General features: G+C 41.4%; 1 protein-coding gene across 1 annotated transcript; it reads left to right on the top strand.

Annotated features, from left to right (window-relative positions):
- The first annotated feature begins 8808 nt into the window (after positions 1-8808).
- Positions 8809-12963, top strand: LOC124649477. Its single transcript, XM_047189101.1, has 8 exons — positions 8809-9008; positions 9109-9262; positions 9984-10171; positions 10250-10421; positions 10932-11134; positions 11724-11846; positions 11928-12031; positions 12642-12963. Exons 1-8 carry the CDS (start codon positions 8912-8914, stop codon positions 12768-12770), a joined length of 1170 nt encoding a protein of 389 aa, XP_047045057.1. The 5' UTR covers positions 8809-8911; the 3' UTR covers positions 12771-12963.
- The last annotated feature ends 1338 nt before the right edge of the window (positions 12964-14301 follow it).

Here is a 14301-nt window from a genome sequence, read left to right on the forward strand (position 1 = left end):
ATAAAGGCATGTTGGGTGAACAAATTACGGTCGGGCAATTGACAAATAGAGAGGGCATAACAATGCACATACATGACATGATAAGTATAGTGAGATTTAATTGGGCATTACGACAAAGTACATAGACCGCCATCCAACCGCATCTATGCCTAAAAAGTCCACCTTCGAGGTTATCATCCGAACCCCTCCGGTATTAAGTTGCTAACAACGGACAATTGCATTAAGTATGGTGCGTAATGTAATCAACAACTACATCCTCGGACATAGCGCCAATGTTTTATCCCTAGTGGCAACGAGCACAACACAACCTTAGAACTTTCGTCACACGTCCCGGTGTCAATGCGGGCATGAACCCACTATCGAGCATAAGTACTCCCTCTTGGAGTTAAAAGTAAAAACTTGGCCAGAGCCTCTACTAGAAACGGAGAGCATGCAAGATCATAAACAACACATATGTAATAACTTGATAATTAACATGACATAGTATTCTCTATCCATCGGATCCCGACAAACACAACATATAGAATTACAGATAGATGATCTTGATCATGTTAGGCAGCTCACAAGATCCAACAATGAAGCACAATGAGGAGAAGACAACCATCTAGCTACCGCTATGGACCCATAGTCCGAGGGGTGAACTACTCACTCATCACTCCGGAGGCGACCATGGCGGTGTAGAGTCCTCCGGGAGATGATTCCCCTCTCCGGCGAGGTGCCGGAGGCGATCTCCTGGATCCCCGAGATGGGATCGGCGGCGGCGGCGTCTCGATGAGGTTTTCCGTATCGTGGCTCTCGGTGCGGGGGTTTCGTCACGGAGACTTTTTATAGGCGGAAGGGCAGGTCAAGAGGCGGCACGGGGGCCCCACACCACGGGGCCGCGCGGCCAAGGGGGCCGCGCCGCCCTATAGTGTGGCCCCTCCGTGGCCCCTCTTCGTCTCTCCTTCGGACTTCTGGAAGCTTCGTGAGAAAATAGGCCCCGGGCTTTGATTTCGTCCAATTCGAGAATATTTCGTTACTAGGAATTCGAAACCAAAAACGCAGAAAACGACAGATCGGCACTTCGGCATCTTGCTAATAGGTTAGTTCCGGAAAATGCACGAATATGACATAAAGTGTGCATAAAACATGTAGGTATCATCAATAATATGGCATAGAACATAAGAAATTATCGATACGTCGGAGACGTATCAAGCATCCCCAAGCTTAGTTACGCTCGTCCCGAGCGGGTAAAACGATAACAAAGATAATTTCGAAGTGATATGCCATCATAACCTTGATCATACTATTTGTAAACATATGTAGTGGATGCAGCGATCATAACAATGGTGATGACATGAGTAAACAAGTGAATCATAAAGCAAAGACTTTTCATGAATAGTACTTCAAGACAAGTATTAATTAGTCTTGCATAAGAGTTAACTCATAAAGCAATAAATCAAAGTAAAGGTATTGAAGCAACACAAAGGAAGATTAAGTTTCAGCGGTTGCTTTCAACTTGTAACATGTATATCTCATGGATAATAGTCAACATAGAGTAATATAACAAGTACAATATGCAAGTATGTAGGAATCAATGCACGGTTCACACAAGTGTTTGCTTCTTGAGGTGGAGAGAAATAGGTGAACCGACTCAACATAAAAGTAAAGAGAATGGTCCTTCAAAGAGGAAAGCATCGATTGCTATATTTGTGCTAGAGCTTTTATTTTGAAAACATGAAACAATTTTGTCAACGGTAGTAATAAAGCATATGAGTTATGAAAGTTATATCTTACAAGTTGCAAGTCTCATGCATAGTATGCTAATAGTGCCCGCACCTTGTCCTAATTAACTTGGACTACCGGATCTTTGCAATGCACATGTTTTGACCAAGTGTCACAATGGGGTACCTCCATGCCGCTCTGTACAAAGGTCTAAGGAGAAAGCTCGCATTTTGGATTTCTCGCTTTTGATTATTCTCAACTTAGACATCCATACCGGGACAACATGGACAACGAGATAATGGACTCCTCTTTAATGCATAAGCATGTGGCAACAATTTTTATTCTCATATGAGATTGAGGATATATGTCCAAACTGAAACTTCCACCATGAATCATGGCTTTAGTTAGCGGCCCAAAGTTCTTCTCTAACAATATGCATGCTCCAACCATGAAGGTGGTAGATCTCTCTTGCTTCGGACAAGACGGACATGCATAGCAACTCACATGATATCCAACAAAGAATAGTTGATGGCGTCCCCGAAACATGGTTATCGCTCAACAAGCAACTTAATAAGAGATAAAGTGCATAAGTACATATTCAATACCACAATAGTTTTTAAGCTATTTGTCCCATGAGCTATATATTGCAAAGGTGAATGATGGAATTTTAAAGGTAGCACTCAAGCAATTTACTTTGGAATGGCGGGTAAATACCATGTAGTAGGTAGGTATGGTGGACACAAATGGCATAGTGATTGGCTCAAGTATTTTGGATGCATGAGAAGTATTCCCTCTCGATACAAGGTTTAGGCTAGCAAGGTTATTTGAAACAAACACAAGGATGAACGGTACAGACAAAACTCACATAAAAGACATATGGTAAACATTATAAGACTCCATACCGTCTTCCTTGTTGTTCAAAACTCAATACTAGATGTTATCTAGACTCTAGAGAAACCAAATATGCAAACCAAATTAGCAAGCTCTAAGTATTTCTTCATTAATGGGTGCAAAGTATATGATGCAAGAGCTTAAACATGAGCACAACAATTGCCAAGTATCAAATTATCCAAGACATTTTAGAGTTACTACATGTATCATTTTCCAATTCCAACCATATAACAATTTAACGAAGAAGAACTTCGCCATGAATACTATGAGTAGAACCTAAGGACATATTTGTCCATATGCAACAACGGAGCGTGTCTCTCTCCCATAAAGTGAATGCTAGGATCCATTTTATTCAAACAAAACAAAAAAAACAAAAACAAACCGACGCTCCAAGCAAAGTACGTAAGATGTGGCCGAATAAAAATATAGTTTCAGGGGAGGAACCTGATAATGTTGTTGATGAAGAAGGGGATGCCTTGGGCATCCCCAAGCTTAGACGCTTGAGTCTTCTTAATATATGCAGGGGTGAACCACCGGGGCATCCCCAAGCTTAGAGCTTTCACTCTCCTTGATCATATTGCATCATACTCCTCTCTTGATCCTTGAAAACTTCCTCCACACCAAACTCGAAACAACTCATTAGAGGGTTAGTGCATAATAAAAATTCACATGTTCAGAGGTGACACAATCATTCTTAACACTTCGGACATTGCATAAAGCTACTGGACATTAGTGGATCAAAGAAATTCATCCAACATAGCAAAAGAGGCAATGCGAAATAAAAGACAGAATCTGTCAAAACAGAACGATCCGTAAAGATGGATTTTATTAGGCCACCAGACTTGCTCAAACGAAAATGCTCAAATTGAATGAAAGTTGCGTACATATCCGAGGATCATGCTCGTAAATTGGCGTAATTTTCTGAGCTACCTACAGGGAGATAGACCCAGATTCGTGACAGCAAAGAATTCTGGAACTGCGCACTAATCCAAATCTAGTACTTACTTTTCTATCAAAGACTTTACTTGGCACAACAAAACATAAAACTAAGATAAGGAGAGGTTGCTACAGTATTAAACAACTTCCAAGACACAAATATAGAACAAAGTACTGTAGCAAAATAACACATGGGTTATCTCCCAAGAATTTCTTTCTTTATAGCCATTAAGATGGGCTCAGCAGTTTTAATGATGCTCACATGAAAAATAGAGTATGAGGCAAAAGAGAGTATCAAGAAGCAAATTCAAAACAAATTTAAGCCTAACATGCTTCCTATGCATAGGAATCTTGTAAATAAACAAGTTCATGAAGAGCAAAGTAACAAGCATAGGAAGATAAAACAAGTGTAGCTTCAAAAATTTCAGCACATAGAGAGGTGTTTTAGTAACATGAAAATTTACGCAACCATATTTTCCTCTCTCATAATAATTTTCAGTAGCATCATGAGCAAACTCAACAATGTAACTATCACATAAAGCATTCTTATCATGAGTCTCATGCATAAAATTATTACTCTCCACGTAAGCATAATCAATTTTATTAGTTGTAGTGGGAGCAAATTCAACAAAGTGGCTATCATCATATATAGGAGGCATATTGTAATCATAAAATAAAATTTTCTCCTCAATGCTTGGGGGACTAAAAAGATCATGCTCATCGAGCCAGCTTCCCCAAGCTTAGAATTTTCCATAGCATTAGCAACAATGGTGTTCAAAGCATCCATAGTAATAACATTCCCATTAGCATGCATATAAAGTTCCATGGGTTTTTTAATTCTCTCTTCAAACACATCATGTCCTAATTCAAGATAAAGTTCATAAAGATCTCTCATATTTTTGTTGTTTTCCATTATGCTTAACTAGTGAAATAAAAACATGCATGATATTAAGTAAAGTAAAACAAGTAACTATTTTTTTTTTGTGTTTTTGATATAGAGTGCAAGATAGTAAATAAAGTAAAGCTAGCAACTAATTTTTTTGTGTTTTGATATAATGCAGCAAACAAAGTAGTAAATAAAATAAAGCAAGACAAAAACAAAGTAAAGAGATTGAGAAGTGGAGACTCCCCTTGCAGCGTGTCTTGATCTCCCCGAGCAACGGCGCCGGAAAAAGAGCTTGATGGCGTGTATTTCACACGTTCGTTGGGCAACCCCAAGAGGAAGGTATGATGCGTACGAGCAGCAAGTTTTTCCTCGAGAAAGAAACCAAGGTTTATCGAACCGGGAGGAGCCAAGAAGCACGTTGAAGGTTGATGGCGGCGGGATGTAGTGCGGCGCAACACCGGAGATTCCGGCGCCAACGTGGAACCTGCACAACACAACCAAAGTACTTTGCCCCAACGAAACGAGTGAGGTTGTCAATCTCACCGGCTTGCTGTAACAAAGGATTAACCGTATTGTGTGGAAGATGATTGTTTGCGAGAGAAAATAGTAAAACAAGTATTGCGGCAGATTTGTATTTCGGTATTAAAGAATGGACCGGGGTCCACGAGTTCACTAGAGGTGTCTCTCCCATAAGATAAAGGCATGTTGGGTGAACAAATTACAGTCGGGCAATTGACAAATAGAGAGGGCATAACAATGCACATACATGACATGATAAGTATAGTGAGATTTAATTGGGCATTACGACAAAGTACATAGACCGCCATCCAACTGCATCTATGCCTAAAAAGTCCACCTTCGGGTTATCATCCGAACCCCTCCGGTATTAAGTTGCTAACAACGGACAATTGCATTAAGTATGATGCGTAATGTAATCAACAACTACATCCTCGGACATAGCGCCAATGTTTTATCCCTAGTGGCAACAGACACAACACAACCTTAGAACTTTCATCACTCGTCCCGAGTGTCAATGCGGGCATGAACCCACTATCGAGCATAAGTACTCCCTCTTGGAGTTAAAAGTAAAAACTTGGCCGGAGCCTCTACTAGAAACGGAGAGCATGCAAGATCATAAACAACACATATGTAATAACTTGATAATTAACATGACATAGTATTCTCTATCCATCGGATCCCGACAAACACAACATATAGAATTACGGATAGATGATCTTGATCATGTTAGGCAGCTCACAAGATCCAACAATGAAGCACAATGAGGAGAAGACAACCATCTAGCTACCGCTATGGACCCATAGTCCAGGGGTGAACTACTCACTCATCACTCCAGGAGGCGACCATGGCGGTGTAGAGTCCTCCGGGAGATGATTCCCCTCTCCGGCAGGGTGCCGGAGGCGATCTCTCGGATCCCCGAGATGGGATCGGCGGCGGCGGCGTCTCGATAGGTTTTCCGTATCGTGGCTCTCGGTATCGGGGGTTTCGTCACGGAGACTTTTTATAGGCGGAAGGGCAGGTCAAGAGGCGGCACGGGGGCCCCACACCACGGGGCCGCGCGGCCAGGGGGCCGCGCCGCCCTATAGTGTGGCCCCTCCGTGGCCCCTCTTCGTCTCTCCTTCGGACTTCTGGAAGCTTCGTGAGAAAATAGGCCCCTGGGCTTTGATTTCGTCCAATTCCGAGAATATTTCGTTACTAGGATTTTTGAAACCAAAAACAGCAGAAAACGACAAGCGGCACTTCGGCATCTTGTTAATAGGTTAGTTCCAGAAAATGCACGAATATGACATAAAGTGTGCATAAAACATGTAGGTATCATCAATAATATGGCATAGAACATAAGAAATTATCGATACGTCGGAGACGTATCAGAACGCCGGCGACGCGTGGAGGCTGCGCAGCACCAACGAGACGTCTCGCCTGCCCCTCCGTCGCCATTAAGGCAAAGATGCCGCCGCGTGTCACTGCGCGCGAATAACTTCCGTCGCGAGGTAGGCGTCGGTTAGGTTAAAATTAACTGTGCCGCTGATGGGTCGGCCCCGCCACTCCCCGCCTCGCTTTTCGTTGTGTCCGGCGTGCCCGGTGCGTCCCCTGTGGGACGGGGACGGGCTCGGGGCGCCGGACACCATATGGGGGCGCGCCGGACAAAAATGGGCTTTGGGGGACGCGGCTGGAACGGTTTTTTTGTCCGGCGCGCCCCAAATTCCTTTGGGGACGCTTTGGGGGACGCGGCTGGAGATGCTCTAAAGACCCCATTAGTTGCGGTTCCTATATTTTGGTGACTAATGGGGCTGGACGGAAGCCTCTTTTTCTACTAGTGTGTAGACCCACGGTGTATATATATAAGGGGGACTAGGGGTCTGCCCGAGGTCCGTCAAACCACATCACCATCTACTATCATAGAATAGTGAGAAAGAGGCGTATAGTATTTTATCAGTCTTGTTTTGAACATGGTCATCTGACGAAGGACTACAACAAACATGAAAGGAGCAATTTCTTTGGTAATGTAGATACTAGCACCTCATTTTCATCAGCTAGGACAGGTTCTGGTTGTAAAACACATTCAATTTTCACAGCATGTAGTTCCTAGTTATGCCACAATTTTTCATTATTTAGTTACTAGTACTAATCATTTAGCATATGCGTTATCTACTTGGCTGAACAAATTAATAATCTTCCATCACAAATCGTCATTTCCATTGTTCAGTCCAGCTTCCAGCTTTGTGCTAGATTAACATTTCAGACTGATTAGTCATTTTTCTTCGAATTAAGATTCAAAAGTGAAGGTTTTGTTTATTTGTTGCTTGGCACTTAGGAGGTTTTCGGCCGCAAATCATGAGCAAGGCACCCAAAGGAGCTCGAACTTATATGGTTACATAATTTTTACTACTGGTCGATAAGAGCAATTTTTTATTTATCCATAGGGGGGAATCCCATCCCAAGTGGGATTCCCACCTTGGGTAGGTTTCCCTATCACATGGAAGTTTTTGGGTTCGGGTCTTATTCGGAGACTTGTAGTCCAACACTTGGGGCTTCCACCAATATAATGAGGGGCCAAGGGGAGGGGGCCGGCCACCCCAACACAACAAGGTGGCCGCACCACCTAGATGGCCGGCGCCCCCTCTCCCCAAACCCTAGCCGCCCCACTCCTCCTTCTTCCCCGCACGCTTAGCGAAGCTCCGCCGGGATTCTCCACCGCCACCGACACCACGCCGTCGTCGTTGTCGGATTCAAGAGGAGCTACTACTTCCGCTGCCCGCCGGAACGGGGAGGTGGACGTCGTCTTCATCAACAACCGAACGTGTGACCGAGTACGGAGGTGCCGCCCGTTCGTGGCGCCGTGATCAAGATCTTCTACGCGCTTTTGCAAGCGGCAAGTGAACGTCTACCGCGAGCAACAAGAGCCTCATCTTGTAGGCTTTGGAATCTCTTCAAGGGTGAGACTCGATAATCCCCTCGTTGCTACCGTCTTCTAGATTGCATCTTGGCTTGGATTGCGTGTTCGCGGTAGGAATTTTTTGTTTTCTATGCAACGTATCCCTACATTTGATCCGTAATTAGTGAAAACACCAATTGTTTGTTGCCCTTTTATGCTTTGTTCTTATATTAATTTACATCCCTTTTCTTTCCTTTCAATTTCGTTGATCCTCTATCAATTACTTCCAATTTCGCGGCGACGACGGTGGCTCCTCCTTCTCCACTGGCGCTGGTAAAGATCCATGCGACGCGTGGCGGATGACAGTGCCGCCAGAGCGCCTTGGTGGCGGGTACGGATCGCTGGCGTGGCATCCTGGAGCCGGGTGAGCCCGGGCCCGATCGGGACTAGGCGGGGAAGAACATTCCATAGTGACTTTGTAATTGTTTATGATTTTTGTTAAAATAGTTGGCGGTTTTTGATGAATCTGCAAAAAACGATTTGTTGCTTAAACATTTTTCGTGTTGCAACCACATGGTTTTCTATTGTACTTGTTTGTGATTTTTGCTGCAAATCAATCTTCCACAAAAATTATTGTCTAATCACTTTTTTGTAGCGTTGCTTTTTGCAAATTTTTCGACAATTTTGTTGTAGTACTTTCTTTAAGCGGTGTGAGGATTTTGTTGCAATACTCTCTACTCAACCGGTAAATTACCATGGTGTCATATTTAATGTAAATATCGGGAAGATTTGGGCCAAAGTGATTTACCTTTTTAGTTTTAACGGGAGAAGTTCAGGACTTCGGGTTAATTTATAAAGAGTGGAAAATGTAAAAGTAGATTTAAAATAGTTCTGGCCGTTGGATGCCGAAGTGACGACACGGAGGATGACCAATTTTGGCTCCCAGTTCGGGCGACCGACGCCTGGCGTCGCCCAATCACAACGAATGTTTATCCTGTGACGTGATCAAAAAAATGTTTATCATGTGACGCTTTACTCTGGCACCGCCTCCTCGTTATTCTCCACTCAAACCCAAATCGCAAGAAGCCGGGCAGAAATCCATGGGCGGCGGCAGCGGTAGTGGTAGCGGCTGCGGCGATCTCAGTCCCACCAGCATCCCCACCTCCCCTTCGTCCTCCACGGAGCACCTTCCACCAGGTAATTTCCTCTGCTAGTAACCGATTGATCCCAATTTCTGGCTAGTACGATCACTTCTGTTCTTGACCTGTCGGCGCATGGACCGCTCCTGTGGTTATAGGGTTTGCCGATTATGTGCCTGTTTTGTCGCCCTCTGACGGCGACTCTGACGGGTACTCTGTCTGCGACGACCCTGAGGCGGAGGCCCTTCTCTACGGCAGCAGACTCCAGGTCCAAGACCGCTCGCTGCGGGAGGCGAAAGAGCTCATCAGGAGGTAGCGTGATCTTTCTTTGTTTGTACCCCCCCCCCCTTCTACATGAAGGGGTTACTGGTTAATGGAAACAGACTGCAGTCTTTTTAAATCGACCGTGGGAAAATAGAGTGCTGCTGCTGGAACATGTAATTTGATGCTCCATGCGCGATTCTGTGAAAGGAATGCTCAGAAGGGGTATCGTGGTTTTGTGGTTTTAGAATGACCATTTATTCATTGTCTTTGCACATGATGACCGTACTATAATCGTCAGTGAAGTCTGTGTCAGGGAAAAACAATGTTTCAGTCCCACCCCTTGGGTTTGGGTCCATTGAACCTAAACTTCAGGAGTACGAATTTGAACCTCTTAAATTTGCGGCTATGATCATGAACCTCGATATAGGAAACTTGAATTTCACAAACCCATACATCGACCAAAGGGTGTCCAATAAATTGAAGTGTTTGATTGGGGTCTATCTTACAAAAATGCATTGCCGTTATTTATGGTGTATTTTAAAATGTAATAGAAGCCTAGTAATGTAGGAGTATTGCGTATCTAGTCCCATGGGTTCTTTGGTTTGAGTTCATGGGCGGGTATCTAAAGAGAAATGGATAAAAAAATCTATAATATCTGCCATGACATGACACCGACGTAGCAAAGCTAGTAAATAGGTCAAGCTGTAAATCCTTATTACAGGGATCAACTTGTTATTTCACTAATTACTGGAAGCCAACCTGTGAGCAGGTATAATCCTGGGTACTGGATTGAAGGAGTGAGTGGTACAAAAGCTGAGGACTATGTGTTGCCTGATATCACCACATTGTTGTTGGTGGGGCCTAGAGGTGCTGGGAAAAGCACACTTGTGAACCGAATTACACGGGTCTTTGACAAGGATGATGATCATTTTGCCCCAGAGCGGGCACAGGTTTCCTGTAAGTTCTATCAATTTGGCCACAATATTTTGATTTGTGAAATACAGCTGATTTTCCTGTTTATGTTTGCATTGCTAGATAATTCCAAATCAACTGGTACATGCTTCCTTCGGGAATACAAAATTCCAAGAAGTTCAAATGGTATATGTCTATATGATACAAGGAGCTTGTCCACAAACCCAGAAAAGGACTTCAAAATTCTGCAACGTTGGATGACAAAGGGAATTAGCCATGGGCAAATGGTGATGTGGTGAGAGGTGACCCTTAATTTGATTGCATATGTTCCTGTAGGTGCTATGTGCATGAGGCTTTGCATTTCGGTTAAGTTTTTATGGTCATTCAACACATGTTATTGTGCTCATGAGTAGGCTTTTAATTCCACAACAAAAGGGACATGGTCAACTAAATGTTTGTTTCAGTTGACAGCTCTGTGATTGTCAACCTTTTTTCTGTTCAATATTTCGATTACATTTGATTCAAAAATATGTCTTAGTATGTTAAGGACAACACATGTAGAATTCTTTGAAGTCGTTCCTGCATGTACTATCTTGAAGAATATTTGAAGTGCTTCCTACATGTATTATCCTCTGAAACATGTATAGGGAGGTGTTCAATCTATTCTTATGTTAAAAAATGTTCTACTATTTCCTTTTCATTTCCATAGATCTTATTAATGCTTAAGTGGAGGACATACATAACTTATGAAAACTAACTACTCAACATTCCACTGTCTTTTTTTTAATACACACTTTTTAAACAGGGATACTGATGATGACGCTAAGATTAAGAACCTCGAATCAATGGGAAGACAATACAGCTATTTGCCTTGCAAAACCAGGAAGGTCAACTTTGTGATATTTGTGGTTGATGGCATTTCTATCCTAAGATCAATTGATAGCAACAAGAAAGAATACATGGATATGCTCTGCCAAACATTTATGAATCCATTCTTATCTTTTGGAGGTATGGGTAGTTATGATGATTATAATCTTATTTAGTTCCTTAACTTGCTCAATTTGTAATAAGTATATACTCCCTCCGTTCCTTGATATAAGCCATATAGTTTTTGAGAAAAAATCCAAAATATAAGATATATTGCGTTGTATCACTTGTATGGAGATTTTTTTTAGAAATTTTATTATGTTTACTTATACTTATCTAATGTGAACTCCTCTATTTTCTCACGTCAATTAGTCAGGAGTAATCTTGCCCAAATCTGCTCTAGCTTTGCCTCCAAGTGTGTTCTTTAATATTCGTACCAAAAACTATACGGCTTATATTTAGGATCGGAAGGAGTATTACTTTGCACATCCACAATTGAATAGATATGTATTTTTTAATAATATTCCTATAAATAAATAAATAGTTTGGTGAAGATTTCTTTTCATAAGATCCATATACAGATTTTCTATTTATGTAACATATTTGTTGTATCAAATTATTGCCCTTTTATTCTCAGCTTGCTTATTGAAAAATGTGTTTGATTGATTAATCTGTATGTTAAATTTGTATGTGGTACTGCATCAGATGATTATAACTAATTTGATTGCAGATGACAAGCCTGCTGTTGTGGTCACTCATGGAGATAGACTATCATTTGAACAACGTTCGCATGTTCAGAATGCATTAGCAGAGACACTTGACATTCCACTCCAGCAAATTTTTGATATACCAGGTATTGGATATTTGCTTTCTATCATGTTCTTACTATACATAGCTAACAACACCCTACATCTTATTTATATTCTATACACAGGATCTGATGACTACAGAACCGATATGGCTGTGTTGGATATGTTGCGTTACTGTATCCAATGTGCTGAACAGAACTTCCCTTTGAAACTGAATTATCTTTTAGAGGTTTGATTTCCTCCCTGATATATCATTCATGTCCTGGTCGTACTGTATAGGAAGACCATATATATTACAAAACTTAATTGATTTGTTTATACAAATGACATGCTCATCAAAGTGAGGCCCGCTTGATATTTTTACTGTGGTTACAAGGTAGAAGTGCATGGAAATAGGAACAGAGCTGTTGAAACAATAAAATGACATGTTTTACATGAAAAAAACAGTCATAAACTAGGCTCGAACTTTCTAACAATCAAGGCAAATTGCTGAACCTGTTCTCATTCAATCTTTTACCCCATTTTTTTGCAAGTTTGTTGGTTATTGTATGGTTGTGGCAAAGTACAAAACTGTCTTTACAATTTATACAAAGTGAGAAAGCACTGTGGTCTGGCTGTGATGTAGTATTAGAGGTGAGAACCCAGACATATTTATGGGCCAGTGATAACTATAACACTTGGAAAAATACAAAATGAAATCTTTAGGCAGAATGCGTGTCATGCCTCATAGCATAGCACCACAGTTTGTTATTAATAACAGATGAACACAAGGCAATGAAATACAACTGCGGGTTAGAAAGTGTTTGGATGGTTATTTACTCAAAATCTCATGTGGGCAGATGCACGGGCGCGAGACCCTCACGAAGATGATGGCATGGTTGATGAGCTTAGATGCAGTCATGGATGCCGCAATTATCTTCCTGTGCGTTGTAGCCCTTCTGCTTCGTGTATCAGATAAATTCTTGTGATGATGATAGCTGTGTTCTGCATGTGGATTGTAAATAAAGTAGTGTAACCTGGAAAAGGAGTTCTCTGGAGTAGCATATATCAATGATGTTATGCAACACACATTCCGCCACTACGGAAGAACAATGTCAACTATATCACCATGGTACAGCATATGTACTGTCTAAACATATTATGAAAGAACTTTCCACTGCAGTGCATAGTTCATGTGATGTTGTATCTGTGTTTGTCAGGTGAACTTTTGAGGATTGCCCTTGTATACTGTGGAACATTTTGTCATACCCAGAATTACAGTACAACAACTGCAGTTCCATTTTTTTTGTAGATTCGTGTTTTAAAAATCTTTCTTTTTTAGAAAATGTTATTCGGGACAAAGGTAAATTTACATAAATATTCCATGCATCTAGGTATTTGGTAGCAACTTACTATTGTAACCTTTGTAAAACCATAAAATGTTCATGAGAACATCAGACCCATATGAAAACCATAAAATTGAAGTTTGAACAAATTATACATAACTTTTTTTTTCTCGAGAAAACGCAAAAAGCCTTTGCGTTTCATTTCATTGAAAAGGAGAGGGAAATAGGTTCGTTGTATTGTAGCTTTTGACAATAACTCAATTTGTTATTTTCGTGTGCATCACAAATGATCACATGTGTTTATCGAAGTCGGCATAGATGAGTTTCTACACAATACCTACATGCATGGACTTTCCAAAACTTTAATTTAAAATTTTCTGAGTTCCAACGAACATATTTATGCCCCTAGCCTTATAATGTTGGAAATTAGTCTAAGTTACCAACAATTGGGAGATAAGTTTGGTTTAGTTTTTAGTGTTCTATGTGTCCGCCTTAGTTCTGTACAGAGTCTGAGTTGGGGGGATTGTGGGATAATAATCTTAACTTGCCAAAAACTGGGAGGCAAGTTCGGGTTAGTTTCCTAGTGTGCACACGTGCTTGCATCAGCTTTGTTAGTCAATGTCCACATGTCATGTACGGAGTCCAAATCAAGTCATTGATAGTCCATTCGTGACGCACGAGCTATAGCTGGGACAGTAAGTTTGGATTGGTATTATCAGTAGTTATATCTTATCTTAGTACTACGGAATGGTTGGTACTTGTCTATTCGTGTCCCGACTAGTCTAGGGAATGATTTCGTTTTAGTCAATATATACACCTGCATAACGGTGCTTGAAAGATTAAGTTGTAACAGAAACATCGAGTTGGAAAAAATAAGAAGAAAGGAAAGCAGCGAGGCACACCAAGTGCCTTTGACCAAATAATTCAATTGCCCGTGGTCGCTTACTTTTTTACATCATCGATCCATGGCAGGACCTAAAATTCAAAACTTTTTGCCAGTTTTTCTCTCTCTTTTGGCTCTCTCGTTGGTTGGAAGACTAAGTTACTCCCTCTGTCCAGGAACAAGTGTAACTTTTGTCATAAACCAAACTTTCTCAAGTTTGACCGACTTCATAAAAAATTAATATCACTAGATCCCCCTTAAAATGTGGTTCCATAATATAATAATTTCATG

The sequence above is a fragment of the Lolium rigidum genome, chromosome 4 (assembly GCF_022539505.1).
Source record: "Lolium rigidum isolate FL_2022 chromosome 4, APGP_CSIRO_Lrig_0.1, whole genome shotgun sequence".
NCBI classification, from domain to species: domain Eukaryota; kingdom Viridiplantae; phylum Streptophyta; class Magnoliopsida; order Poales; family Poaceae; genus Lolium; species Lolium rigidum.

Coding starts and splice junctions, on each gene's coding strand:
- LOC124649477 (XM_047189101.1), top strand. CDS start 8,912: ATGGGCGGCGGCAGCGGTAGTGGTAGCGGCTGCGGCGATCTCAGTCCC. Junction 10,172..10,249: donor AGAGCGGGCACAGGTTTCCT/GTAAGTTCTATC, acceptor TTGCATTGCTAG/ATAATTCCAAATCAACTGGT. Junction 11,847..11,927: donor GCAAATTTTTGATATACCAG/GTATTGGATATT, acceptor TTCTATACACAG/GATCTGATGACTACAGAACC.